This window comes from Takifugu rubripes, chromosome 1 (assembly GCF_901000725.2).
Source record: "Takifugu rubripes chromosome 1, fTakRub1.2, whole genome shotgun sequence".
NCBI lineage: Eukaryota > Metazoa > Chordata > Actinopteri > Tetraodontiformes > Tetraodontidae > Takifugu > Takifugu rubripes.
This window is the reverse complement of record NC_042285.1, coordinates 10896074-10923978: the sequence shown is the minus strand read 5'-3', so window position 1 is coordinate 10923978 and position 27905 is coordinate 10896074. Positions and strand designations below refer to the sequence as shown.

Below are 27905 nucleotides of genomic sequence, written 5' to 3'. Positions count from 1 at the left end.
TATTTTTTTATGTGTACTTGAAATAAAGTGTCTCTCAACCAATGTTTTGAGGCTTGTGTGAGATCATAATGACACTCATTTATTGAACGGATGCTGTAGCAGAAACACAGCATGTTTTATTGTCGGCATGTGCCACAGCACAGCGCAGTGGTCACTGAAAGAAAACAACTCTTCACTTTATAAAAGTAGGTTGGATTATCATTCATGTTGAAAACAAAAACTTCAAAGTTATTTGCTTTTTGGGTCACATGAAATTGCAGCTATGTTTGCATTATTCATATTCAGTAATTCCATTTATTATGACAGAATCTTATTATCTCCCCACTCAGTTCCTCAAAAATGGAAACTACAAGCATCCATGATTTTAATCAATATGGGTATGCACAATAAATAAACTAAACTATGACTCATAATTCCCAAAAATATGAAGGAAAATGGCATATGTGGATTTGTGACGTGCAAAATCCAAACTAAGGGAGCTTCTCTTCTGCTTTGCAATGACTTGACAGTTAGCTATGACATCAGGCAGCTCAAATATTTTAGGATGTGCTGCAGTGGTTTGAGAGTCGTCTCAGGCAGCTGATGAAAAACTCCTGAAAAAGTAACTCAAAACCATATTTCCAAAAATACTTTTAGACACTAGCTTTTAGCTAGTACATGGCTTCAAAGCCTCAGTGATGGATGAATGGCTCTCAATTAAGTCAGACATAACAGAAGGATGCAATGTGCAAACATAAACATGTACCTGTCTTCATAACCTGATTTCTGAATGCTTATGGCATCATTGACATACTAATCAGTTCTACCTTTTGTCAAAAGTTGACAAATGAGAACGCCGACGATGGCTGGCTGCTGTTGGTTAAGACTGAATTACAATGTGAAGTGTTCATGGTACTTCCACTGCCGCTGATACTTTTAGGAACAGCTGTAACCTCAGAGGAATTGTCTTTTGTCACATCTGTCTCCCTGATACACACAGAAATTCCCTTAGAAACAAGTTCCATTCCACTGAAGAGGGATAGTTTGCTCATTTGGGGCATCTCTCCTTGTAGTTCAACTGGTGGCGAGGAGCAATTGGTTAAGTCTGATAACTTATCAACCATTTCAACCCCCGAAGTTCTGTCTGGCTCTGACTGGTTTCGCTCCAGTTCCTGCTGAATGTGAAAGGAGTCTTCACATTCCCCATCAGTCAACAGATCTGGAGAGCATCTCTGATCTAAAGCCAGAGCCGCTAATGCCGAAGGGAGATGCTGATGCTGGCTGACGTCAGCGTGAACATGGTTGAGGTTGCCATTGTTGGCAGACTGAGCTGAGGAGGAAGATTCAGCAGATGCAGAAAGCTGATTGGTGGTTTTCTGCTGGCTGTTGCTACCACGTTGACAACCACCCATCAGAGCCTCCACCTGCCGCAGGATCTAGTAAAACAAGTGTGATCAATATTGATACAAATCCACACCCCACTCTGCCTTTCCTGTGTGGCCTTTTAGTGACACATTACCTTGGTGGCTTTATTGGCCACAGGTCCCGGAAGTCCTTCACTTAGCTTGTGGAGTCTCCGTTGCATAGCTCCCAGTATTTGTTCCAGAGAGAGGAGGTCAGAGGTGAGGAGGCACGACACAGCGCACAGCACCCGCTGTAAAGGTCGAAATTATTTTAAAAACAATTAAGCTAGCGATCATGAATGGCAGAGCAAACTGGGATTTGGAATGCATCCCAACTGTTGTTACCATCTTCACAGTGTCAGAAGGATCTTGAAGCTTGCTTGAGAGCAACTCCAGCACAACCTCGCAGTTAAGAATGGAGCACCTGATGGATCAGAAAAGTCACACATTTATATAGAATGTATATAGCGGGCATATCAGCCATAACAACTTTATTCTGAACAATTACAGTTACAGACTCTTTAAGGAAGTGCTGGCTCTCCTCTCTGGTAAGAAAAACTTTGGTTCCTTCAGTCAGTTTGCTGATGAGCGCCATCTCCTGGCCACAGTCCCCCAACTGCAAAGCATCCACCCTGAAAACCAGATAACACAGAAAATGGGCATTACACAGAGAGGAAGCAGAATTTATTTCACACTGCTTCAATACTGCTTCTCACCTTTCTGATGCATCCCCACCACTCTCTCTGCTGGCCTCTGATTGGCTCCCGGAGCCAGCTGACTGGTTCTGGGAGCCCACAGAGGTCCTGCTGTTGGACGTAATATCCTGAGAGGAGTTATGAGAGCTGGTGCTGCTGTCAGTCTCTTCCCAGCCTCCACCCACTTGCCCTGGACACCTCTGGGTCAGCACTGTGGTGGGCAAAAATGGTAATCTCAATGTTGCATTACACAGAAGGGTGGATTTATGATATGGGAATTTTATTACACCAACAATAACTCACCTTTTGTTCTGCCAGAAGGAAGGTTATAGGCACAAGCAGGTGTGGCCAATTCAATGGGTGCAGAGGGAGCAGCTACAGCCCGATAATGGTTCTCATGGAGACGGATACCCTGCTGTTCAGCGGGAGGAAGTACAGCACTGGCCACTACCTCTGCAGCTTTCTGGATTTTCTCCAGTAATGAGTCACTGCCTCCTGAGAAGAACAGGTACATGAATATTAAGCTCTAGAAATGACGAACAATGACTTGAAAGAAAGCGTGAATGCATGCGCGCATGTGTATGAGTCTCCATTAGCTTGCGACTCTTGCCTTTCCCCTGCTTACCTGGACTGTATCCAAAACCCTGCAATCCAGACCTGTGGACAGTTCCTGAGCCCATACCTGGAGTAAAAAGAGGAACTGACTGTTATTTTTTAAATTTCAGCTTGCTATTAGTGTCCTTTTAAAGCTGCGGTACATTAGAGTGAATTGATGTCTGTGAGTATGTTCCCGTTGCTGCTCACCCATTGTTGTGGGGACAAGGCCAGCTGAGGTAATGTCACCTTTGATGGAAATTGTGTCTGTGAACAGTAACCGAGCCACTTCCTGCACGTCAAAAAGATGTCAAGTGTATTCTTTTGTCCTATCACTTCAATACAACCTGCATCTTACCTGCGCTGTATTTCTCACTTTCTGGTACAATTCAGTGCCATGGATTGGGTCAGGAGGTCCACTGTGAACTGATCAAAAAAAGAGGAAGATTAATCTGAGCGAGCAGCAGGGGACCCATGTCAATTAAACTGAGATTAATGAAGTACACTGATGAACCTGAAGCTTGTTGGATAAAGGTGGAGTTCCTCCGCAGTTCTGTGAGGAACTGGTCTGAGCCATGGCTGCAGAGATGGATGAAGATCTTCAGCACCTGAGGGTACAAACACTTTAGTTGTCCCCAAACACATGAGAAAAGACGGGAAAAAACACCTTGCTCTATGAAACTGAGAGATCTGTTCTAACCTTGAGTTTGACACGACATGATTCCACCTGCAGCCTCTCCAGGAGGAACTCCAACAAACACTGACTACAACCTGAAGACTCATGAGGGATTTCTGCAGAGCAATTATCATTAAGGGTTTTTAGAAACTCGGACTATGTTTATCTGTATTCTGTGTTAAAAGAATGTTTGAATGAATAAATAAAAGAACTTCTGCAGCCATCACTTCAATCCACTTGTTTTAGCTGTCTAACTGTATGTACAAAAGATTGTTTCCAAATGATGAAGGTGGTGGCTAAATGATAACAGGAAGGATACTCCCAATCTCTTGAAAAAGATAGCCTGGACAGGGGTTTTCATCATCTGCTGTAGCCTTCATCAGAGTTGGCACCTTAAGATTGCAGAAAGGATAAAAGAATTAAAAGGTTATTTTAACAATCCTGACTCTGCCTGGATATATACCCTATGATATATTTCGTGTTTTGAATTAAACCAAAAGAGATGGTACTACTGATACAAACTGCTACTGACAATAACAAAAATCTATATTTAAATATATGTTTAAAAAAGAATTAATATTGACCGATTCCCTCAGTATTTTATCTCCGTCCGTTGCCGTTGGGCTACAAACCGATGAAATGACAATAGAGTGTATGTAAGAAACGAAAATAACATATTTGTGTCTTCTCTCTATTAGCTACCATGCTACTACCAAGCTAGTTGAGGCACAACGGTTTTAAACATTGAAGTTCGTGTTCACCGTGTATATTAAGCTTATTCCACCGGGTTTCAAATATTAATAGATGTAAACAACACTTACTTTCTGTAAAAAAACAATACGTTCCATGAATGTTGCCATGATTTCGCAAACCCAGCTGCGGGTTACTCATCTTTTTCCTGGATGTAGGTTAGGGGCGGGCCTTCAACTGACAGCTAGCCAATCAGGAAGCAGTGGGTGAGGACGCCGCGTTTATAGACGTTCTATGAGACGCTGATCCCGACAGACAACCAATAATATTCGCTAATACTAAGGCAACCTTTGATTGACCGACAAGCGACCCAATAAAATTGTCGAATATTATATCACGTTTCCTTGACGAGATGGTCAGCAATATGGCGCTCTCCTTGGGACACAGCGGTGTTTTTGCGTTTAAGACATTATCTTTTATATTTAAAATGTGAAAAGTCATTTCTTGTTTTTATTTTTCTGTACAGTCACCCTTCGTGTTCTATCGCATTCTCTAGCCGACTTACAAAACGAGCCCGTCTTCCAGCAGCCATGTCTGGGTCAAATGTTTGGACTCGCAACAGAGAAAAAATGAAAATGTTCTCCGAACTTTTTGCAGAGTGTTCATTAGAGGTAAGAAGTAAATAACTTCTTATTCGGGACGTTACACATTTTATCAACAAAGCAATTTTATTTTGCGTGTAATCTGGTGGTCAGTGGGGGTTTGGACTAATTAAAATACACTGCTCAAAAAAATTAGAGGAACACTTTTTAATCAGAGTATAGCAACCTATCAGTCAAACTTCTGGGATATTGATCCGGTCATTTAAGTAGCAGAGGGGGTTGGTAATCAGTTTCTGCTGCTATGTTGTTAATGAAATCAACAACTTTGTTGTTTAATGAAATGAACGTAGAGCTCGATTGGCTTTCAAGGTTGAGGCCACTGATACCTTTTTGCCCCTCATCTCTTTTGGCTGATTTATTTATTTTTACTGCTGTAATTATTCATTTGGCTTGGATTAACATCTCTGTTGATAGCATGGTGCGGTACCTGGACGCTACAGAGGTTGCACAAGTAGTCCAGCTCCTTCAGGATTGCACATCAATCTGTGCCGTTGCAAGAAGCTTTGCTGTCTCCCAGCACAGTCTCGAGAGCATGGAGGAGATTCCAGGAGGCAGATAGTTAGTCCAGGAGAGCTGGACAGGGCCGTAGAAGGTCCTTAAACCCTTTAGCAGGATCGGTATCTGCTCCTTCTGTGCAAGGAGGAACAGGATGAGCACTGCCAGAGCCCTACAAACTGACCTCCAGCAGGCCACTGGTGTGAATGTTTCTGACCAAACAATCAGAAACAGGCTCCATGAAGGTGGCCTGAGGGCCCGACGTCCTGTAGTGGGCCCTGTGCCCGGCACCATAAAGCTCGATTGGCATTTGCCATAGACCAGCAGAATTGGCAACTACGCCACTGGTGCCCTGTGCTCTTCGCCGTGAGAGCAGGTTCAACCTGAGCACATGCGACAGACGTGAAAGGGTCAGGAGATGCTGTGGAGACCGTTATGGTGCCTGCAACATCATTCAGCATGACCGGTTTGGTCAGTGATGGTCTGGGGAGGCATATCCCTGGAAGGACACGCAGACCTCTACAGGTTAGATAATGGCACCCTGACTGCTATTAGGTATCCGGATGAAATCCTTGGACCCATTGTCAGAACCTACGCTGGTGCAGTGGGACCCTGTGTTAAAATAAATAAATAAAAACCCAGATGACGGGTTCCTCCCGGGTTCCTCCTGGTCCACGACAATGCCCGACCTCATGTGGCTGGAGTATGCAGGCAGTTCCTAGAGGATGAAGGATTGATACCATTGACTGGCCCCCATGTTCACCTGACCTAAACCCAACAGAACACCTCTGGGACATTATGTTTAGGTCCATCTGGCGCCGCCGGGTTGATCCTCAGACTGTCCAGGAGCTCAGTGATGCCCTGGTCCAGATCTGGAAGGAGATCCCCCAGGACACCATTCGTCGTCTCATTAGGAGCCCCGACGTTGTCAGGCATGCGCACAAGCACGTGGGGGCCACAAAAACTACTGCGATTCATTTTGAGTTGCTACAATGACATTTAGCCAAAATGGACCTGTCTGCTGAATTATTTTTTCACTTTCATTTTTGGGGTGTCTTTGATTTCCCCCCTATAGTGTGATCATTTTCATTTCTATCAAATTATGTGGCATCATGTTGTTACTAATACATCACCTACTTTTTATCAGGAAAGATATTCAAGATCATTTTTCCCCCCATGTAGATCTGATGTGTTTTCGAAGTGTTCCTCTAATTTTTTTGAGCAGTGTAAATTCATTGAGATTCCCCCTCTTTCCCTTATTCTCATGTGAACCAGGCAGCTGCCTACGGGAGGTGTGTGGCGGCGACCACAACAGGCAGTCAGGAGCTGAAGAAGGACGCATGTTCTAAAGAATTTGTAGTACTGAAGACCTGCTTCATAAACGCAGTGAGTGTCAGAAACATTCCCCCAGTTTCATGAGATCATATGTTTTTGAAAGTCTTATTGTTGCAGGCAAAGAAAAAATGCAAGTAAACGCAAAGCATCGTGGATGCCAAAACACACAAGTTTGGATCATCCAGTTAACATCTGAAGCTCCCAGGTTTTCCCGGAACAGAACTTGAAAGTGTAAATAGCCGACAGGTTATAAATGTTGCAGTTATGTTGTATTGTTCATTAAAGACTCTTCTGTAGAAATAAAGCAGTTTCTCACATATTCATAACCCTGGTTGTCAGAGGTGTTTATTTGTCCATGTGATGAACAGATGGTTGGAAACGCATTTAAAAAAAATGGTCCAAAAATAGCCTTTTGTACAAAGCAAAATTGTAACAGTATTTTTTTTTTTTAATAAAGAATTTATTTATAAATGAACCTTTTGTCTCTTAACCATTGTAACACGTGGAGGAAAAGACACATCTGTCTGAATATCACCGCTGCAGATCGTAAGGCACCAATAAGTCGGAGACACTGATGGACAAAGGTACTGGAGTATTAATATCGTAACAAACCACTGCTCCAGCTGACAGGTTGTGCTTGGGTATTTTCATTCGGCATAAAAGTGAAACGGTTCTTCTGTGCACACCTGAACACAGATTACATCCACTATGTAGCAAACATGGGCTAAATTGACAAAGGATTTCACATCCTTTACATCTCAGACCACAAATATAAACCAAATTGGATATTTAATAAACATAAGTCAAGGTGAGGATAACACACAGAATCTCAATAAAAACCCAGATGACGGACAAACATCACAATAAAGCCACCCTGTCTAAATGCTCTGCACAATGATATTTGCATAGGTTTTTATACATTTAAAACAGCTTTGTGTTCTAAATCCAACCCCAAGAAAAATAACTTATTATTTACACAATTTATAATTCAATAAACTTTGGGATGTATCCAGAGAACACAGAGATAATGTCCCTCTTTGTTAATACCATTTTAGGAGTCATGAAAGGCAACATTAGTATGGTCCACAATCTGAGGCATTTTGTCCAAATTTACACAGGATAAGTCTCACAACTTATCTGGGGTGTGTTGTTTCTCTCCCTGATCCTTTGGGGCCTGTTTAATCTGCCTCGAGTGCACCAGTGCCCCAGCCAGTAGCCGCTCTTCTAGGGCTGCGTGCAGGTTTGAGCCCCCCAGCGACAGCAGGGGCTCCAGCCCTGGCACACCCCTGTTCTCCTCCTGAGGCCCTGCAGCCTCATCAGGCCCCAGTGCCCTACGCTTCCTCTTCAGATCAGTCTCTCCCTGGTCTCTGGCCTTCTCATGGGAGCCCTGGGGGTGAGATTCATCTTTGACAGCTTTATCTTCCAAGCCTTCTCCTGGGTCTGCCTGAATGGCAACATTCTCTTTGAGGTCTCGTCCACCTTTCTTCAAAGGTTCACCATCTTCTTTCTGGGACTCTGGTGCAGCTTTTCTATCGTTCCTGTCTTCAGCAGCAGCTTGCTCCAGCTGGATCGGCCTCTCTTGAGCCTCCTCTGAATTTTTTGCTTTTTCAAGAATTTCACTGTCTGCTTTGTGGATGACCTGTGCTGCAGCTTTCTCCCGTGCAAGTTTTTCTTTTTTCTCTAGATTTTCTCTCATCTCCCTTTGAAGTCGTTCTTTTTCCACTCTTGCCTGGACCTCTTTCTGTATCCTCTCATTCTCTTGCAGTTGTCTGGCCAGCATTTCCTGCTTCTCTCTCTTTTCTCTTTCCAGCCTTATTAATTCCTCTTTTTTGGCCAATCTTTCTTTTATCTCTCTCTCCACCTGCTCTTTTTCCAGTCTGGCCTGAACCTCTCTTTCTACCTCCTGTTTGACCAGAGTTTCAATTTCCTTCTTTTTCACAAGCAGGTTTCTTTCTCCATCTGCAGCATCATTTGGAGCTGCGTTGGGTATGTTCTTTCCCAGAGGCACACCCCTTGCCCCCAGCTCATTCTTTTTATACGACTCATCTTCTTTATATGGCACTTGAACAGCTACTTTCAGAGCCCCAGGCTCAGCATCATTATTTCCAACCTGAGCCTGATTCTGGTCCATGACATGATGGTCAGCTACTCCACCTTGTGGAGCTCCTGCGACCTCTTTAGGCTGCTTTGGGTCTGAGGCCAGGCCAGTCTCTTTGGACTTTGCTGCTCCACCCTCTATCTCCTGACCAATTTTCTCAACGTCATCTTCAGCCCCTGAAAGCAATAAGCATATTAATTTTGCGTAATTGAGCACTAATGGTCATATGTCTAAACTACTAACCAGCAGGTTGTTTCTGGTGGATTTCCTTGTGTTGCTCTTCTATGACAGCAAGTAATTTCTCCTGCTGGTCAAGCAGCCTCTTCTGCTGTTCTTGCTGCTCCTTGATGACCTGCAGTAGCACCGCGTGGTCCATCTGGCCCTCTACATAACAGAAATGGTCAACGCAATAAGTCACACAAAGCAATCCAAACAATCTTTGTCCATTTCAGCCCATTCTCAGGCCCAGTTTTATTGGCTTTGTATTTGTTTTTAAGGGTAAACTGGAACTATGAGGTATGTGGCAGCACAATCATGCTTTCCTGGGTATGCCCAATGCAAGCGCACCCTTTAAGCACTTTGTTAGGTTGACATGAAATGGACAAATTCTCACTCAACTACTCAAACACAGCTCACAGTTGCAGCTGTAAACATACATTGGACTGGTGATGAGCAGCTCTAGCTACATATTTGGTTAGGGGGGCAATGTGGGTGGGTTGCTTTGACAAAGACGCATTCATGCAAACTGTACAGCTACTGTGGGTTAATGTCAACGAAGACTGCTCACTAATGATGAGTAAAAGGCAGAGGCACAGACGGAAAAGAAAAAGCAAGAGGAAATTCATACCTGCAACCAGCTTTTTAATCACTGTGATAGAAGTCCAGCAGAAAAAAAGCAAGAGGGAAGAGAGAGCAAACAGTACAAGAATGTCAACAAAAGCCAAGTCAAGAGGTGGAGAAAAGATGTTTAGCTTAGCAAATATATGTACAGTATATATTCTTACAGGCCATGGGCAGGAAAAGACCGGCAAATGACATCAGATCAAACAAGCATAGTAAGACGGAAAAGTCGATTTTGTGATCTCTGTCTTGCACCCCACCTCAATTAGTCTAGTTTTTCCATAAAAGCCTTTAACTCCTAAAGGTCTGATGGGAAAGGCAAAATGTGCTCTTTGTGTCTCAATAGCAGAACTATTTTGCAGGCCGGTGCCTTCACCTCTTGTGCATGAAGGCTGAATATCAGTCCTCTGACAGTGAAACACAATTAAACCTGCATTTTCTGTTCCATTTACCCTCCATCTTTTCATCTGCTGCATCTTTACTGTCTCCACCCGGGGCCTTGTCTGCAGCAGCTTTATGCTCTCCTTCAGGAAGTGGAACTAAAAAAAATATTCAACCATCAGAAAGTCAATGTCATCTCCCTCTTGACCGCCTTAAACTACAGCTCAAAAAAGCAGAAAATACTCACCGTTCCCTGCAGCATCTGGACCTCTGGCAGCATTACCGACTTGCTTGGCAGCAGCTTGATTCTCAGATGAAGCTACATTTCCTACAACTGCCTCTTTGACAGGATCAAGCTTGTCTTTCAATTGTTGGACGTTCTGCTTCTCTCCTGCAGCTCGCTTCTCCAGCACCTCATTTGACAAGGCTTCACCTCCGACCAATTCAACGTCCTCTTTCTTTAAAAAAATTGCGGGCTTTGGTTTCTCTTCAAGCTTGTTGTTGAGGATATTGTCAAACTCTACGGCAGGCCCTTGACCATCGTTGTTGGGTCCTTGTCCTTCTCCTGCTGCTGGAAGATTTAGCTGTTTTCGCTCCTCCTCCAGCTCTGCATTGTCCTTTCTCATGTCTACCTTCACTTCATCATGAGGGATGGGTGGTTCATGACGATGGGCTTCGCCTTCCGGCACAGCCACACCTGGATAATGCAATAAATTTCAACTATTCAGAGATAGTTGATGAGGTTCCGGACGACTGGCTTTGTTTGCTTACCAGCATGAGGTCGATCTAGTTGCACCTCTTCTTTCTTCCTCTCTGGTATGTCCACCGGTCCTTTAATCTGTGGGGGCTCAGCTCTCTTTCCTGGTTGTAGATCATGCACAGCTGGAGGGTCAGGCTTTTCTATTTTCAGAGGATTCTTGTTAGCAGGGTTGTCTATATGGAGAGAACACACAGTTTAAGCCTTTTAGCACTGCTGCTCGTCAACGTCTTAATTATTTTACCGACTTCGGTCATTAATTTTTAAACATCAAACATAAAAGCTGCAGCAACTGAATTGGTCAAACAAGAACAGTTGACACCTCATTCATTCCACTTTTTTATGCTGACCACTAAAAGAAAAACAACCTAATAGGGATTTATAGTAACATGTACCCTGACGTGTAACCTTTATTTTCTTGCACAGCAGTATTTATTAGACACCTTAACTACTGGCATTAAACTAAATTAATACCTCAGCATATCTCACCGTAACTGTGCATGGATGTGCTCGCTGTAATTGAGTTGTTTTCCGTATAGAACCACTAGGTGACAGCAAAACACTGACAAAAGGCAAAAATTATCCAATTGCTACATATAAAGCAAATGAGCATCAATATGATTTTACTCAAGGTATGGAAATAAGGAATAATTCTGTTAATATGTAAAAAAAAAAAGGGGGGGGCTGGAAGGAAGTCAGCGAAGTGAAAAAGACAAATAAAAATTGACAGCGATGAAGATGAACACCATGGTAAAGAGTAGAAATTATATAAATACTCTTCCTGTTTTATCCTAAATTAACTTGAAAGGCTGTGCTGTGTCTCGTCTTGATTAGTTTCAGCTACATCCTTCAGCTAATACAGCTAATGCTTGCAGGCATTTTATTGCTACCACTGGAGATATGGTAGGAGCCAGCAGATTAGACAATGTGTTTTTGGGGGAGGGAATGGCAGGAGAAATAAAACTGAGGTGGAAGGATTGGGGGAAATTATTCAAGTTTGAAGGGTGTCACTTTCCCTCAATGTCAAATACCCAGGGTTGACATCAGATACTATCAAGAGGTTATCTCTTCACCCCATCTGCCCATATCTTACACACAGTCTGTCTCATTTTACCTCCCAGAGGTCAGTGTAAATGCTGTGGCTTTGTGCCCCCTCCCCCCTCCTCCCCCCAGTCTCACTGACCTAATTCCTACAAGTCAATGACCTAATCATCTTTTTATACCATCAATTTAGGGTTCTGTTGTCTGCATCTTTGACAGCTGAACAAGCAATGAATACATTTTCTGAGCCACTGGAGCCTTTAACGTCACAGAATTACATTTATTAGCAACAGTGGTGTCCACCAACAAGTAAACTGTCTGATAAATCATTCGTTACCCTCTTAAATCGACATTCTATCAGGCAGTTAAGTGATGGCGGCAACCATTAATGAATGTTGCAATCTTTACCATGTGAATGAGGGAGGTCCGGTAGCAGCAAGTCTTTCTTGTCGGCTGCTGGAGGGGGTGGCGCTCGAACTTTGCTGCCAGGACTTCTGGCTGAAATTGAGAGGGTGGTAAAAGTGCTGAGCAGCAAGATGCAGAGACCCACCCAAAGCACCACCTAACAGACGGAGAGAAAAGATGCATGGCGAATGAGAAGAGGGGGAAGTGACACATAATCAGTGAGTAAATGATCGGTTAATAAGACACTGTAACCTGAGCAGTTATGCCGTTCTTTTGTATCTTTTTGTAGATGAGAGCAGGACAAATGAAGCAGATGAGGCTGCCCATGGTAGCTCCAGTTAGACCCAAAATGGTTTCCACTGAGAAGAAAATGAACCCCTTGAATTATCATCAACACATTGAAGTAGCATTTTTCATCTAAAAAAGATTTTAAAAGGTGAATGAAAGATTATCTATTAAACTTTGTGTTAACTCATTCAGCATGTACTCGAGTTGTCTACAGGGGTACTTTGCTGAAATGAGCCACTCAAAGGTTCTTGCTATTTAATCTTCCCTCGTCTGAAGTTCTTGTTTGTAGCACAACCATATACAACACTTAAAGGGAGAGTAGTCTGAGTCTGGTTTGTCCCAATCCCTTCCAATCATTAGAAAACAAAATTGGGAAATTTAGACTCATAGCTGATACAGTTACAGACCCTGATAACACAATAGCAGAAAATAGTGGGGGAAAACAAGGTTGAGGATTTTTTTTTGTTCAGCAAGTTTATTAGTCAGTGTTTTAAGAGTGTTGAAATAGCTGAATGGACTGTGAGAAGAGATGCTAAAATATGTTTCCATGCTTACATCTTAAAAATAGTCTAGAGGATCAAATGGGCCATTATGATGGAGGGTGTAATACTGTGCTTGAACTCAATATGCTAAAAGGGTTATAAATCAGTTTCTTAATGACAGTATCACTCTAAGGAAACAACTAACTTCAGCACTGATCCTGCTGAGACAGACAAGAGGGGATATGCAGCCCAAGTTTCAAAGTCAAACATGAAGCTAAAGCTATGAAGGTCATGTTCTGGTCTGAATCCATTCGTAGAGTAGCTGAAACAGCGACTGAGATTCAGGGAAATCCTGGCCACTTGAATTTCCCGAAAGCTACTATTCTCTATTCCGTTCATTGACAAGCAACAGTTGTGGCCACAAAACCCTCTTAAACAGAAAATGCTGCAGTGACGTAGCCACCTGTGCAGTTCTGTTAACACAATGCCGGGGGTTTTTTATTAAAAAAGCTCAATGTACAGCAGTTGTTCATATTGATGATCTTCATCACAATCTAAATTGATTTCTGGATTGACTGCCCCACCCGGTTGTTTTCTGTTGCACACAGCTTCAGACTGCAGCAAGCTGACCCCACTCCTATTTTTTTTGCACTGGGTTAACTGAGTGTTGTGCCTAGAAACCCATCGTTCAACCAGAGGATAGATGCCATATTGTCTCCCTGAGATTTAGTGTCCATTCTCCTCAGGGTTCTTACTACCTTCTGCTCTGTCTATTAGTCTGATTAGATACATAAAGAAGCAAACCAAAGTCACAGTGTATGTATGTGTTGCCTGTCCACCCAATTAAATATTTAACAAACAGCCAAGTAATAAAAAGATGAATAAACCATAAACTCATGCAAACCTTTACAGCTCCATTATTTTACATCCATTTGTGAGAAGAATGCAAAGACTGGAAGAATGTGCCAGAGGTCTAATACTGGTGTGTGCTTGTTTTTGTAGTTGTGTAAGTGTGTATGAGAAAGAGGCAGAGTCCCTGAAATTAATTGCCCTATTTTCCTGTCTGGCCGTCTAAAAGGGATAAAAGTTAGGGATCTGATTTAAGGACCGTCATTGACTGTGACAGTCACCAACTCGTAAAGCCACATTTACACGCGTCGTAAAGCTCCCCAGTGACTCCGCCCACATAAAGAACATATGCCCCTTAAAGACCGTGGCAATCCCTGCTTGACTGTTCATACACTCGTACACAACGGATACAGACTATATACCATTGGGGATGAGGATGCCTCCCAGCATCGTGCCAAAGACTATGCAGAGAGTGATGGCCTTGAAGCGCAGAGGTGGCATGTAACCGCCCGCAGCGAACGTTCCATCCTTCTGCTATAAGGCAGACAACCAGAAAATAATTTTTAAAAAATCTCAACAAATAGGAGTTTCTTTTACATCGTGTCATTATTACCTAGTCCAATTTTCCACATCAAAATCTTTTGCTTGCATTCCTGATGCAACTACTACATACCTGCTGCTCAAAAAGCATGGTGTTAATGGCCTGCCGACAGGGCAGGATCATCATGGGGAATCCCACAGCCACAGACATCATGAATCCCACTCGAATCATCGCCGTTACTATATTGGATGGGAAGTTCATAAGAACGTTTCCAGCGATGTTCTCTGTGAAACTGACATAGCCAAAGAAACCCACCTGGTTCAGAGAAAAGAAAGGAAATGTTGGGGGGACATGTGGAATGTTATTTGGCTGTGAAACACCATCAGCTTTCAGGTGGGCCATGGTGAGGGGTATGGGTGTGTGTGTGTTTCTGCTCACAGTGATGTAGAAAATGGTGACAACGTTGAGAGCTGAGCTGAAGATGGTGCTCATGCGTTTGACAGACGGCTCGTCCAGGCTATCATAGGTCGGCAGCACCTGCCTGTGAGAGACAAGTGGGCCGACAACAAAACTGTGTGCTGTGTCACACAAGGAAATGTAAGTGCTGCTGCATGCATGTGACGAATAGACTGTCAGACACACAAAAGTAACAGAAGGCATGAGGAGACATAAATGTGCTCTTTTTGGTAACTGCTCCATTTTTTTAACTGTGCAGTGATACAGTTGCCCAATTAATTTCATTCTAAATTTAGAGTTTCTGTTTTAATTTTTATTGGATTTCCCCCCCACGCACACACAGCTTTCTACAATAAAAGAATCAACTCCTTGGATTCATACAGTTATTCTTAATTGATTACACCATACTGATTGTTCACATGAATGCAACAGCTTTTTCAAATGACTTTTATAACATTGATTTTGTTTAAATTTTCTTCAATTAAAGAGCAAAACTGTAATGGTAGAGAGGGGTGGAGTGCTTGGCCACTGTTTACATGCAAATTTGTAGGTGTGTGTATGTGTGACAGACTGGGTGACAGTAGTCAAGGTGACAGCAGCAAAGTAAACTGATACTATTTGTCATGTACCGGTACTATAAGAGACCAGTCTTCCCAGGTGGGAGGGCACCTTCAAAGCCTAACCCACCCAAATTTTATATGTGCAATAGAATCTGTCTCACTCTAGATTTAAAGCATATGATCACCGCTGCCCTTTAACTCCTATACATATTGTACACAAGACGGAGAAAGGAAGCCTAATTTTCTCCAGCACTCATTCTCTAATTTACCCATCATACTTTTAAGCGCTCACGTTTTACGAGCAAACATTGACCTGTGCTGTTTTTTTCTGGATGCTTGTATAATTTGAGAAACAGTATATCCTGCAGCCAAGGTTAAGTAAAACAGCTCATTTGTAAGTGCTGTGCTCAGGCATCTAATGGTCAGCCGATAGTTTGAACACAAAATGAAATGTGTTGCTGTCCTGGATGAAGGAAATATGACAGAGAAGGCCCCCAGTGATGAATGAAGTAAGTGGGAGTAAGTACCCATCTGCTTTGTGTGGGCTTGATTGTGAGCCGGAATAATGATCAACAACTTGGCGTTGACAACATGCTGACAATCCAACAAAAGGGGAACATTTTGTCCCTCAATCAAGAATCAACTGCTCCTTGCCATGCAAATGTGAAGCCAACGAAAACAGAGAGATACCTCTCAGCCCATCATAAGGGTGATATTAGGTGACGGTTTGACAGAAAATAAACATTCATCAAAGTATCAAAAATTGGAAAGACTCGAGAGCCTGTGAAACATGTGTGTCTATATAATGGCTGCAGTCCAGTGTGTTGATTGGTGGGTTGGCCTGCTCGGAACCCTCGACAGCCCAAGAAACTACCTGCCAGTTATCACTCATCACCACTTGTTACAACATACACATAACTCCTTCTAACAAGTGAAGACAACTTTCAAGAAATGTGAAACTGCATCAGTTTTTTCCCTTCAGGTTCGGCCTTGATGTTAAGCCACTCCTTCCTGCCAATTACCTCAATCTTATAAAAAAAAAAAGGGAAAAAATACAAAAATCAACCATTCAGTAACACCAACCAAACATCTGTTTCCTGGTGATCTCACCATAGTACATCCTGCATTACTTCACTGTACACCCAGACTTTAAGAAGCCTTTGCATACATCCGTTCACCCTCAAACTCTGAGCAAGCAGCAGGGAAGTAGGCAGGGAACGCAACACCTCGCAGCGAAGGGGTGATTTAACGTGTATATGAATGAAAACAGAGTGGAAAAGTGAAGAAGTGATATTAAAGTCAGCATTAAAAGACTCAATGGGTGCAGTATTTTGGCACACAGCTCTACAGTCTGTGTCAAGTCTACTGCAATAAATGATAGACACCCAAATGGAAAGAAAATCTCAAAGCAGCAGTGTGGAAATGTACATAGAGAGTGTTAATGGTCATGAAAAAAGACTAATTAAGTGATTGCAAGAAGCAAATAAATTCAAGCAGCCTGAATTTATCAATGAGTTTTATAAATTCATTTACTGAAATCCTCTACTGTGGCTTCGAGGTAGAGGATGCTGAGTTTTTATGTGCATCAGTAAAAGATTGAGCAGTCTCCACCACTACAGGAGTGTCCAACCACACCATGCTTTTGAGACCAATGTTGTGTTTTCAACTAGAGGAAATACATTTTAAACTTAATTTGACATTTATTGCATTACTGGGTCCAATGTGGGGGACGACTTTGCCAGGATGAGTACTTACGACTGACAGCCGAAGGCCATGCCACAGATGGGAAGACAGCGAAACACACCTTCCATGTGCACCATATTGACCTGCCCTAGCCACCAGCCGCTGAGCAGCCCATGATTGAACGAGGACACCACCATCTGAGGGGAAGGGGGGGAAGGGAGGGACCGGGGTTATGGATGGAACCAAAATGAAGAGGGGAAAGACCACTCAAATTAAGAATTGGTGGGAAGTATGCCCAAGCTGACAGCTAATGAACAGTTAATAATAGTAATGAATGAGGAGGGAAAAATGTAATCAACAAAAGAAACAGAGAACCACTGAAATCTGAAGTAAAAACCTGTCAAGGCAGACGTAAACAACAAAGGTGACGTCATGAATTTCTTATTGTGAAACCTGAAACAACCTTACAGGTTTTTAATCAGCACGTTCCTGTCAAGTACCCGTTTAAGCCCCATAAATAAAGCATAACATTCATAACCCTGCATTTTCCCACAGCCACTTCCACGTTGGGGAAAGGGCAGCCAAGGTAAAGTTTGTCATTTTTATTTTTCTACTGCCTTGTGACTACTGCCACCATAAACACACGCACACAGGCACACACAAACAGAGGCACACCCAATAGCTTATATGGCTCAGCTCAAAACCCAAAATAATACAGGAAAAGTGGCTATGAGACAGATGTGTAGGTGAAAGGTTTAGGTAGTTGGGAGGAGGGAGGAGGGACGGGGTGTAAGCAGTGCAAGGGTGCAGACGGATACCACATTGGCCTTCCTTCAATCTCCACCCCTCCCTCTGGCTGTTGCTCTTACCCTGTGGTAATTCTTGGGGAGGAATTTCCTTGGTTTACTTACGGGTGACAGCAGAAGGTTGTGGCGATAATGGGCACACACTGAATGACGCCTTCGAAGCGCCACAGGTGGACCCGCTCCACCCAGGAGCCTGAGATTATGCCGTAGCGCAGAGACGACAACACTATCTAGAGCATCGCCAACAGAAACAGCAGTGGGACAGAGGGGAGCCAACAACAGGTGTGGAAGGTAAATGGTCAGACAGGGAGAAGGACAGAAGGAAGATATGAAAGGACAGAGGTGGGAAAATGAGCAGAGAGGAATTTAAGGAGTAAAAGAAGGGAAAGAAGGAAGGAAGATACATCACTGTTAGAGGGTGTAGAGGGTGTGATCTGGGCTGGGCCTGGATCTGAAGCCAGACACGCACCACACAATGTCTTCAGGGATACAGCACACTAAGGAACTATGAGTGACATCACACAGAGCAACTGTAAACAGAGGTGAGGAGTCTGTGGAAGTAGCTCCACCCATTTAGTAAACACACAAGTGTGTATTTTAAGAGCTCAAGCATCCCTGGTGTTGCCTAATGTTTAACCTGGTGCTCATGGTAAACTCATCTGAGGGCTTAATCCAGCTTGATAGCAAGTAGAAAAAACACTGAGTAAACTCAAATTTCTGCTGTTGTACAAGTCTGTTGCATACAAGCACATGACAAAAGAGGTCAACAAAGCAATTAGCAGTATACTAATCTTTATGTAGCCTTGATACATTCTGAGCATCAGATATAGTCAACATTCTGTACTGATAACAGTGAATAAAATAAAATTGGATTAGATGAGTGAGGTTGTTGTCCACGAAAAGTTTTAAATGTAGAAAAAACAAAAATTACTTTCAAGAATACAACAGATTGTCATTGACTGCCTCATTTTCATACAATTTGAATTTGGATGCCTTTTTTTTGTTTACTGTTTTCCTGACATCCCACAAACTTAGTGAGCATTTTAAATAAAAGAAGAGCAAGACCATATGTTGCTGTTAGAGAAGTCACTGTTCTACATAAAATAATGTTACCTTTTAAACCAGTGGAACAGTGTAATTCCTTGAACTTTCTGATCCCTAACTTATCACTATATTCAGTGCACTCACCGTGAACATGAAGAGGGCATAGAACATGAGAGCCATGGCAGAGAAGGACTGTAGGGATGACATCATATTCCTCTGCAAACTCAGAGGGAGGACGATGAACAGCGACACGGCGATCAACAGAAGCACGCGAAAACTGAAGGTCACCTTTAACAAATAACAACACAATAACTCATTTTGGAAAATATATACAGTATCCTCTGAGGAGTAAACGGTGATCTCAAACCTCTAAACCCAATAGCTGTGCAAAGAAATTTGAGCCCAGATCAGCTATCACGACATAGAAGGCAATGCAGGTCCCCAGCATCAAGCCAATCATACTGCAGAGAGAGAGAAAAGAGGGATGAGTGAGACGTGGCATTTTTGATAGTCCTTGGCTTCAGAAAGAACACGGTAGGTTATGCTTCAATTTAGAACTTGCCTCATCTCCACCAAGGTTTTTCCTGGTTTCCCATAAGCATGGAAGGCTGCGGAAAAAAGAACATCAGTCAGAGGAATACCGGGACAACAAATGGTGCAAACAGGTGGTTTCAGCTTGACGTGAGAAGAAACACTATCTATAATCAAAAACATGCATATAGCAATATCTACAATGTAAATTAATACACTGATTTGGTAGTTTACGAAAAAGTAGTTGTTGCCAACACTATTATTACTGCCTGCTAAGGCAATCGTCACCTACTTGTGTTTGCTTACCTAATCCTGCGTAGGTCCTTCTTTTGGTGCTGGTTGCAGTGTGGACCAGAAACATACATGACTTGTGGGTCATCCATGAACAGGAGAACAACAGGAGCGTTCCCAACACAATTCCACACTGAAAGAGAAGGACATGTCACCAACTCTCCCGACAGTGGTTTCAGGAAATCTGTTCTTCCCCAGATGTTACACTCATATAGCTATTGATCACATTTACTTTGAAAAATAAACCTGTTTTCCTCACATTACATTCCTCCTTCATCTATTGGTTTTTGCCTATGGTGGTTTACCTTCAAAGAGCTTCAGCAAATACTGATTAAGAAATACTGAATGAAAATTCTTGTAAGACTTATCAGGACTTTATAGAAATTACGACTTTTGATGCTGCCACACAAAAAGATGTGTCTGGTTGTTTTAAACCAAACCAGTAAGCTACTTTTAATCTAGTACTAATCACTTACTTCACTCTGACGTCATCCAAAAAAATAAGTGCCATCAAAAATGCTTTGGATGAAGGAACACAAGCTGTGACTGAACGTACAGACGAATCACTTCTATTGTGATTGGATGTTCTATGAAATGTTAGAATAGCTGCGGCAGATCGCCCACCTGTTTGAAGCAGAAGGGCATGGTGAGCACGCTGACTCCGACGATGCTGTTCACCACGTTCATGATCAAACCCCAGTTCGACGCCGTCATCTTGCACGGCTTTGTAACACTTCAGCGTTCGGCGGGTAAATATCAGACAACACGTAGTCAGCCCAGTGGACTCATTGAAGGCGGGCGGTGATTTGAAGCCGTCTGACAGTTCCAACGCGGGGACCGACTGTGTTTCCTGCCCCCCTCCGCCGATCAGTGACGTGGCGCTGTGTAAAAACAAGCGAGTATTTCTACCTTTCTGCTACAAGGATAACACCGACATTTACAGTCACATATACTTGATCAGAACAAACGGAAGCCTGCTGATGATTAACATTACTAAAGTTTTCTCTAGAAGGATAAATTAATCGCTAGTTGTTAACTCACCTTGCTGTGTGATTTCCGCGTTCGCTTCCACACCCTCGTTGTTTACGCAATCATAGATTCGGATAATAAATTGTAATTTGTACCAAACTGTGTGTGTGTCTGTGTATGATACGAGTAAAACAAAATACACCGAAATTCTGATACACCGTTTCCCCCTGACATGTAAATGCGTTTCCAGGAAGTTACTAAAAGTCGAGGAGGCGCCCAAAGACAACGCAGGTCTATGGTTTAACTCCTCGGATTTAACTACAGTGCCACCTAGTGGTCGCAACTTGATAACCACCTGGACTAACCCCGTGTACGGGATTTCTTTTCGGGGGGATTTTTCTTAAAGAAAAATGTTTAAACGTAACACTGGATTTCATAACAGTTAGAGTTGTCTTTCTTAACACATTTGCCTTTTATTTATATAACCCATTTGAAACTGTATGGGATAGCAACTGAACTAATCACAAGTGAAGGCGACATTAAAGATAATTTAGCTCTAGATCTAGGAATACGCAAATTAAATGATAACTATATGGAGTCAAGCTGTTTATCAAAGATTTCAGAAATAGATCGAATACTTCCATTAATTCCAATGAGCTCTGTAATCACAACAATAGGTCTTTCAATAGGTGAGCAAGGATCCTGTTTTTCCAGATTCGGTGGAGATTTGCTACAGGAAAGGGAAACGGGGCAACAGAAAAAAAGGACTAAATTAGAAAGTCATGCTGGATGCGAGAGAACAGTAGTCAGCCAGAGCACCTAGAATACAGCTGGCACTCCAGCAGGGTTTATTTCTGTCATCCAAAGCGTCTGCATGGTGCCCTCTCTGAGATACGACTATTGTGTTGTTTGACCAGGAAAGAGGAGAAGGAGCGAGGGGCTAAGAGGAAGAGGAGGGGGTGCTGGCCTGGGAGCTTTTCCCCTGCTGGGTGTGCTTTCCCTCAGGGATGAAGGATATTCATAAGCAGGGGTGTGATGAAGCTTTGAGAGTGTGTGTGTGAGTGTGTGTGTGTGTGTGTGTGTGTGTGTGTGTGTGTGTGTGTGTGTGTGTGCGTGTGTGTGTGTGTGTGTGTGTGTGTGTGTGTTTTACTTTATTGCAGACTTGTGTGTGTGTTTTACTTTATTGCAGACTCAGAATATAAAAATGAAACCTTTTTATATTAAATAACTACTTTTTCCACCATTTCCACCCAGGTGATTAATATTTTAAATTTCCTGCAAAAAGGGTTACTTTTTTTCCCCATTGTGAACTATATTTTAATTTTGCCCATTCCTTTTAGCTCAATTTCTAACAATGAATTATTCAAATAATCTTATTGTCCTTATGTGTGCATGTCAGAGTGTGCGTGCATATGTGTATGATCAGAGAGGTTAAGACAGGAAAACCCTGGCCATTGTGCACCAGTGACCCTTCAAAATCAATGTGACAGACTGCTTGATTGGCTGGAGGGTCCTGTCTCTCTGCACCTAATCCCTCAAGGTAGACCCTCAGCCAATCTTGCTAGTCCAGAGTGTGTGTGTGTGTGTGTGTGTGTGTGTGTGTGTGTGTGTGTGTGTGTGTGTGTGTGTGTGTGTGTGTGTGTGTCTTTCTGCAGCTAATCCCTCAAGATAGACCAAAGGCCATGGGACGGGGTATTAGTGCAGTTACAGGGGGTCAGGCCCGTGTGTGTGTGTTGTAAGTGTGTGAGACAGAGAAAGAGAGAGGGTTTGAGTGTGTGCAGTGCTTCACAGTAGTCCAATTAGAGGGCAGACAGTGTATATTTCTGCAGGACTCAGTCATGTGTGGAAGTGGTAGTTGATTTTTGGGTGGTTAGAAGGGGGCAAATTTTAGGGCAGATATGGACGGATAACCCGGTTGGGGCAAAATTAGAAGCAGGCATCTTGATTTGACCTCAGGCCCTCACTGTGACCTCAGGTCACTCTGATGGCGAGGGGCACAAAGCAGAGCGCTGACCCTGCACAGGTCAAGCATGCGGGCAACTGAATGGATGCCTTTGTGGGGGCCTGACATGCTGGCGATTTCCCATGAGCGCCAGGGGACTGTGTCGGCCTCAGAAACTGGACCTCAGTGCTGGTCCAGACAAGGTGCGTGTGTGTGTGGATGGATGGAAACCATAATTGATTTTTATTTATACTTCTGCCTGTTTGCTCTCCGATTATTGCTGACTGAAGCTCATAGACAGCCATCATTTTTATTTGCAGATACGTTATTTGGAATGTGTTAATTTGTGCGTATTGGAGAGACGGAGAGGCGACAGGTAAACACCCTTACAACTCCAGCCGATATTTAAACTGGACTTGAGCGCTTACATATGCCCAGTTTTTTTTAAAAAAAGAAAACATAACAGTTTTCTTAATGCTCAAAAAGTTGACGTTACGGGAGCCGTGTTTTCTTTTGCTCGTGTGTCAGGGAGAGAGATGGGGCTTGGGTTCTTCTGTACGCCTGTGGTCGTTGATTGTGCGCGTCTGTTAGCGCCTCCTTAATGAGTGCATGCACGTTGCCTCCAGTCCTGTGTGTGGCCCTCTGAGAGGGAGAGAGGAGCCCTCTGCTCCACTAATCACATTTAATTATCCACCAGCATTAGACGGCCTATGAATAGGGTTTTTAGGCAGGCCTCTCACACAGAAATTGGCTGCATCCAGCTGAACATTGCACACCTTTGTACTGCTGGCCCTGCTATATTCTATTAAGACTTTGTCATTTGACCATCAGTGGAGCACTGTGGTCCAGCACTAACAACTGGACTAATGCTACACATTAAAAAATGGGAACATAAAGGGAACAATAGGCGTTACCCTGGCTGAACAGCTTCCACATTAATGAAACAAATAGACCACGCATTATCCTCTGTCCACAATTGCACAGCACCTACAAACACAGATAAAGGACGTATATTCTCAAGAAAACCCTCTGCTTATCGGAGGTTTGGGAGAAACATTTGTGGGTGTTGCTTTTGGAGAGATGAAGTGGAATTTACTTTGTTAATCTCCGCGGGGGCGCTTACGCTGTGAAATCAATTAGGGGGCTGAGCACTTTTTAGATGACGGCCAGAAAACCAGAGACAGAGAGAGACGTAAATGTGCCTGTCTGATGGCGGGACGAGCGTTGTTATTAAAATTTATCATTATGTGTTGATGGAGGAAGGATTCTGCTCTCGCTTGTGTAAACCAGTTTAGGGTCAACACACCACAAGTTAGAGCGTTTACTCCCCAAACTAAACATCTGCCTGGGAAACTATGAAAACATTACAACATTTTTAATCTTTTTTTTCCCTCACAATCGCTATGACGACCTGGCTCTTTTTGCATCTGAGGTTACTCTCAGTTCTTTCTTGCTTTACAGCAGTAAAGCTAAAACAATACATATCAATCCACATACATAAGTTACATACTTCTGGAACACACACGCACATGCACACACAGGGGTGTGTGTGCAGTGAATGGTGTGTTTGACTGGAGCAGAATGACTGTAGGGATTCATGCTGGCTTACCTCTATTAAAATCTGCTGTAAGGCTGACTGTGTACAGGAGTGCTGACATCCCTGCCCACCTCAGTGATCTACAATGTGTTTGTGTGCGTCAGCATCTGCATGTCTGCACTAAAACTTTACCTTTTCGAGTGATTTATAGCTGCAGTGAGTTAAATACACTATATGTGTGCGTTTAGGTGCGTTTACGTGATGGTTTTGTGAGGCAGCCTGTTCCCGGGGGTGTGCAGCTGCGTGCCCCACAGTTCCAGGTTTCTATGATTTTTGGGGTTTGGCACACAGAGGGGAGGAATTCCTTCACATTTGGTCAGAGACAGAGGAGTGTCTTACTGGTGTGTGACAGTCCAAGTGGGCTGCAACTGAAGGGGACTCAGTAAGTGGTGGAAACAGGCTGGGCCATATATCTGCCATTAACTGATGGTGCTGGAGAGGGTTCAGAGCCAGGAGAGATGGTGTTATCCCAGGTTCTCTCCATCCTCTTCCCTCGGTCCTTTATAACTGTCTGGGGCTGCACAGCCAGAAAACAGTCCTTTCATTAGAAACTGTGCCCTCAGTGGCTCCCTGGTGCCACCAGCATCTTTAGGATTTCAGGAGTGACACTTATCACATTAACAGCCAGCTCCCCGCCCAACAAATATACCCATTATTCCTTTTTCTCTTCTGAATATTATTTTTCCTGATAAAGACTAAAGATGTAACACGGTCTGGAAAGTCATGAGAAAGTTTTGGGTTTTTTTGCTGAATTCTACCAACAATAATCAGGATAACGCTGAAATGGCCCGATGGGAGAGTTCAGAAGTCATGCAGTGTCCATGTAACCAACAGTGTTGTTGCTTTAAATTAGCAAGGTAGAACCAGCCTGTCCATAAGAGACCCCAGAAAATGGGGAAATGTCACACAGGCCTCAACGTCCCAGTAAAACTGTTGCTATTGACGATGTGCAGCTGCTGGTTCGGGATAATTACTCATCTTCCTCACTACAGAATGTGAGGGTGTGTGTGTGTGTGTGTGTGTTGATGCAAACACAGCAGAATCAGGCAGATAAACAGGAAAGATCTCTTCGGTTCTGGCAAATAAGCCCCAGACTTTCACTTGTCAGCACAAATGATTGGCCAACACAGGATCTCACATAAACACTCACCTCCAGCTGCACTTGTAAAGACAGATTTTCACACCTCGGCTCAGTATTTCTGACTGTTTTGCTCAAATGTAACATGAGGTCTAATTTATCAAGCCATTTGCATTCTTTTACACATTCCTCCCATTTTCTTGAAGGGTATACTATCCTCCTTCACTCTCTCTTTTCACATGCTTTCCCCGCCTCTTCTTGTTCTCCCTTCCTCTTTCTTTCTTCTGTTCTCATCGAAATTCAGCCATGCAATTCCCTCTCCAAGGACACCATTGATCTCTCCCCTTCCTGCGTGTTTTAGGAGCACAGACAAGAGGAAAAGGAGGAAAAGGACGGACAAGAGAGGGATGGCTGGCCAGAAGGAGAGATAGGGAGACGGAGAGAGGAACGGGAAGCAGAAAGAGAAAGGGAGAAAGGGTTAAAAAAATTGGGGTTAGGGGGCGAGTAAGACCCCTCAATAGTGGCTTGAGAAGAAAAGACACGGGCTTTCCTCGTGATCACATCTTTCTGAAGCACAGAAAAACAAAAGAGCAGCTATTTAGTGCAGCTCGCACATAATGGCCACTTTTATTTACTTTTGTCCATTTAGCTCCTGCCAAAGACTCTTCAGTGTGTTGGCCAAAAACAGGAACCCGAGGTGTTTTATACAAAAGCCTCCCCTCCTCTATATGCAAGTGCTATTTATTTATTTATTTATTTGCTCAAATCCAACTCATAGAAGCTCCAAAATCATAGAAGCCCCAGAAAGAGCCTCCACATCTTAACATGTGGGCACATTTAGACGTGACCTGTCTCCAGTCAACCCCCTCCCCCGCGCCCCTCAGACCAGGACGCATACACAACCCCCCCCTTCCCTTCCGACATCAGAAAGGTCAGTAGTGCCATCCAGGCTGTGACAAAGATGACCCCCGGCTCCGTCCTGGGGCCAGCCCAGTGACCAGACCAGTCCTCTCTCTGGGTTCACCAATGACCTTTAGCAGAGATCTTTCATTGCTACCAGACCTTCAATGGCAGTTAAAGTTTCTTTCTAAAATTAATAAAGATGGCTTTATACTACCAACACTGTTATTACCTAATACACGTGATCCTAAATTGTTACTATGAAAGACAATTTAAAAAAACAGAAATTCACACAGCCTTGTTTTGCAACAGGTTTAACAAAATAAAACATTTTCTCTTCTACCTCACTGAATATCAGATATATTGCCCCCATGTCATTGCCCCCATGTCATTGCCCCCATGTCATTGCCCCCATGTCAATTTTTCAAAAATAAATTATCTTACAAATAACATATACTAATTTAAATGTATAAATCTTCTATTTAAAAAGCTTCTATTTAAAACATATAAACAATGCAGAAGTGGGGATATAAGGAGTAAATATAATATTAAAGAAAGTAAAATAAATTAATTCCAATTAATAATGTTCACCCCCATATTAATAATTTTTGGATATATATATATTTTTAATCTTTTTTAATTAAATTATTGAATTTGCAGGAAATCTACATGTTCAAACAATAGTCTGGAACAGCTGCTTTAAAACAACATATGCAGACGCTCATTAAAACTGTTAAGCACTGGTTTTGTATCGGCCCAGAATCACAGTTGCAGAATGTTTCATGTTTCACATCCACTTTTTTCCCGTTCATTAAAAAAAAAATTAAATTAAATTCTCTGAAACATAACTAAAAAAAACAGGCTGTGAAATGGTAACTTTTGACTCTTCTGTGTGTGCTGACAGGAACGTGACAGATGCCCTTCTGGCCCTGGGCTTGATGCCTTCAGTCAGGGGCCTCTGAGCCTCCTGCATTTAAAAACAAATAAGCTGCCATATAAAGATCATCCCTCATTTCTTCTGTAGTCATTCAGAGCCTTACCCCCTGCTGAGACACACACACGCGCACACACACACACGCGCACACACACACACACACACACACACACACACACACACACGTACATACACACATCTGGAATATGTGTGTGTGTGCAATGTGTGCGTATGTGCACACGTGCGTTCACACACACAGACCTATATTCCAGATGAGAACATCTGTAAGGGATTTGTACAGTGAGATGATACCCAATAACAAATAATGTGAACATTTGAAACTCATTTTAGTCCCCCTCAGTGACCCCAGCTAAGGTCAAAGTGCCATGTGTGCTCGTGGGATGATAGGTACAAGTGAGCTACTAAAAAAAGAGAGAGCTACACAGAGAGAGAGAGAACATTTATTCTGCGTCGACGTAATATTCATGGATGTCGATGATGTGACAAATCCCAAAATCCGACAGGCGTTCCCAATTCCCAGTTATATTCTGACCTCGCCTCTTGTCTCATCTCTAAACCCACAGCAGACGCTGTTTTTAAAGAATAAAAACTATTCTCAAAAACACTCAATCAAATCTCACTTCATCTCGACACTTTTAATCGCACCCTTTAACCAATTAAGACCCTTTAATTGGTTTAGGTATCAAATTCAAATGATTCAGGGTCAGACCTCTTGTCCAGTCTGAGTGTGGTTCAGTGGGGGACCAGTAGGGGGGGCAGTGGATCGTCCATTCGAAAATTTTCCACTCACTTCCCTGATCGCGCCGGTCAAAGGTCAGCAAACACAAAAAACAACCTTGTAAAAGCACCAGGCGTTCCAGTTGGGCTGATTCAGGATTTAAA

At 43.0% G+C, this 27905-nt stretch overlaps 3 protein-coding genes across 6 annotated transcripts; 1 reads left to right on the top strand and 2 right to left on the bottom strand.

The window, feature by feature from the left end:
* Positions 1 to 78: 78 nt before the first annotated feature.
* Positions 79 to 4284, bottom strand: tepsin (TEPSIN adaptor related protein complex 4 accessory protein). The gene is made up of 13 exons (XM_011604238.2): positions 4169 to 4284; positions 3667 to 3739; positions 3372 to 3463; positions 3186 to 3279; positions 3030 to 3097; positions 2882 to 2963; positions 2703 to 2759; positions 2381 to 2572; positions 2099 to 2288; positions 1901 to 2014; positions 1728 to 1806; positions 1499 to 1633; positions 79 to 1415 (listed from the first exon to the last, which is right to left on the bottom strand). The coding sequence occupies exons 1-13, from the start codon at positions 4205 to 4207 to the stop codon at positions 813 to 815; spliced, it is 1818 nt and encodes a 605-aa protein (XP_011602540.1). The 5' UTR covers positions 4208 to 4284; the 3' UTR covers positions 79 to 812.
* Positions 4285 to 4431: 147 nt separating this feature from the next.
* Positions 4432 to 6855, top strand: ndufaf8 (NADH:ubiquinone oxidoreductase complex assembly factor 8). The gene is made up of 3 exons (XM_003961481.3): positions 4432 to 4708; positions 6470 to 6580; positions 6647 to 6855. Exons 1-3 carry the CDS (start codon positions 4628 to 4630, stop codon positions 6665 to 6667), a joined length of 213 nt encoding a protein of 70 aa, XP_003961530.1. The 5' UTR covers positions 4432 to 4627; the 3' UTR covers positions 6668 to 6855.
* A 2-nt stretch (positions 6856 to 6857) lies between these two features.
* On the bottom strand, positions 6858 to 20815 carry slc38a10 (solute carrier family 38 member 10). Of its 4 annotated transcripts, none has more exons than XM_029837304.1 (18): positions 20624 to 20815; positions 20207 to 20463; positions 19598 to 19715; positions 19323 to 19368; positions 19128 to 19221; positions 18905 to 19048; positions 17822 to 17946; positions 14650 to 14752; positions 14344 to 14526; positions 14093 to 14204; positions 12304 to 12410; positions 12055 to 12208; positions 10620 to 10781; positions 10096 to 10545; positions 9920 to 10006; positions 9475 to 9495; positions 8871 to 9011; positions 6858 to 8803 (listed from the first exon to the last, which is right to left on the bottom strand). In XM_029837304.1, the coding sequence occupies exons 2-18, from the start codon at positions 20294 to 20296 to the stop codon at positions 7656 to 7658; spliced, it is 3285 nt and encodes a 1094-aa protein (XP_029693164.1). In that variant the 5' UTR covers positions 20297 to 20463; positions 20624 to 20815; the 3' UTR covers positions 6858 to 7655. The 4 variants fall into 4 exon arrangements, with proteins under 4 accessions (XP_029693164.1, XP_029693159.1, XP_029693179.1 ...); XM_029837299.1 differs by lacking the exon at positions 17822 to 17946 and adding an exon at positions 16983 to 17107; XM_029837319.1 differs by lacking the exon at positions 17822 to 17946 and adding an exon at positions 16983 to 17107 and having other exon boundaries at positions 10620 to 10748.
* Positions 20816 to 27905: the final 7090 nt, after the last annotated feature.

Coding starts and splice junctions, on each gene's coding strand:
- tepsin (XM_011604238.2), bottom strand. CDS start 4,207: ATGGCAACATTCATGGAACGTATTGTTTTTTTACAGAAA. Junction 3,740..4,168: donor GTATTGTTTTTTTACAGAAA/GTAAGTGTTGTT, acceptor TGCAATCTTAAG/GTGCCAACTCTGATGAAGGC. Junction 2,015..2,098: donor GGTGGGGATGCATCAGAAAG/GTGAGAAGCAGT, acceptor TCTGGTTTTCAG/GGTGGATGCTTTGCAGTTGG.
- ndufaf8 (XM_003961481.3), top strand. CDS start 4,628: ATGTCTGGGTCAAATGTTTGGACTCGCAACAGAGAAAAAATGAAAATG. Junction 4,709..6,469: donor TTGCAGAGTGTTCATTAGAG/GTAAGAAGTAAA, acceptor CATGTGAACCAG/GCAGCTGCCTACGGGAGGTG. Junction 6,581..6,646: donor AGACCTGCTTCATAAACGCA/GTGAGTGTCAGA, acceptor TTATTGTTGCAG/GCAAAGAAAAAATGCAAGTA.
- slc38a10 (XM_029837304.1), bottom strand. CDS start 20,296: ATGACGGCGTCGAACTGGGGTTTGATCATGAACGTGGTGAACAGCATC. Junction 10,546..10,619: donor ACTAGATCGACCTCATGCTG/GTAAGCAAACAA, acceptor TGCATTATCCAG/GTGTGGCTGTGCCGGAAGGC. Junction 9,496..9,919: donor AGCAGATGAAAAGATGGAGG/GTAAATGGAACA, acceptor CTTCTATCACAG/TGATTAAAAAGCTGGTTGCA.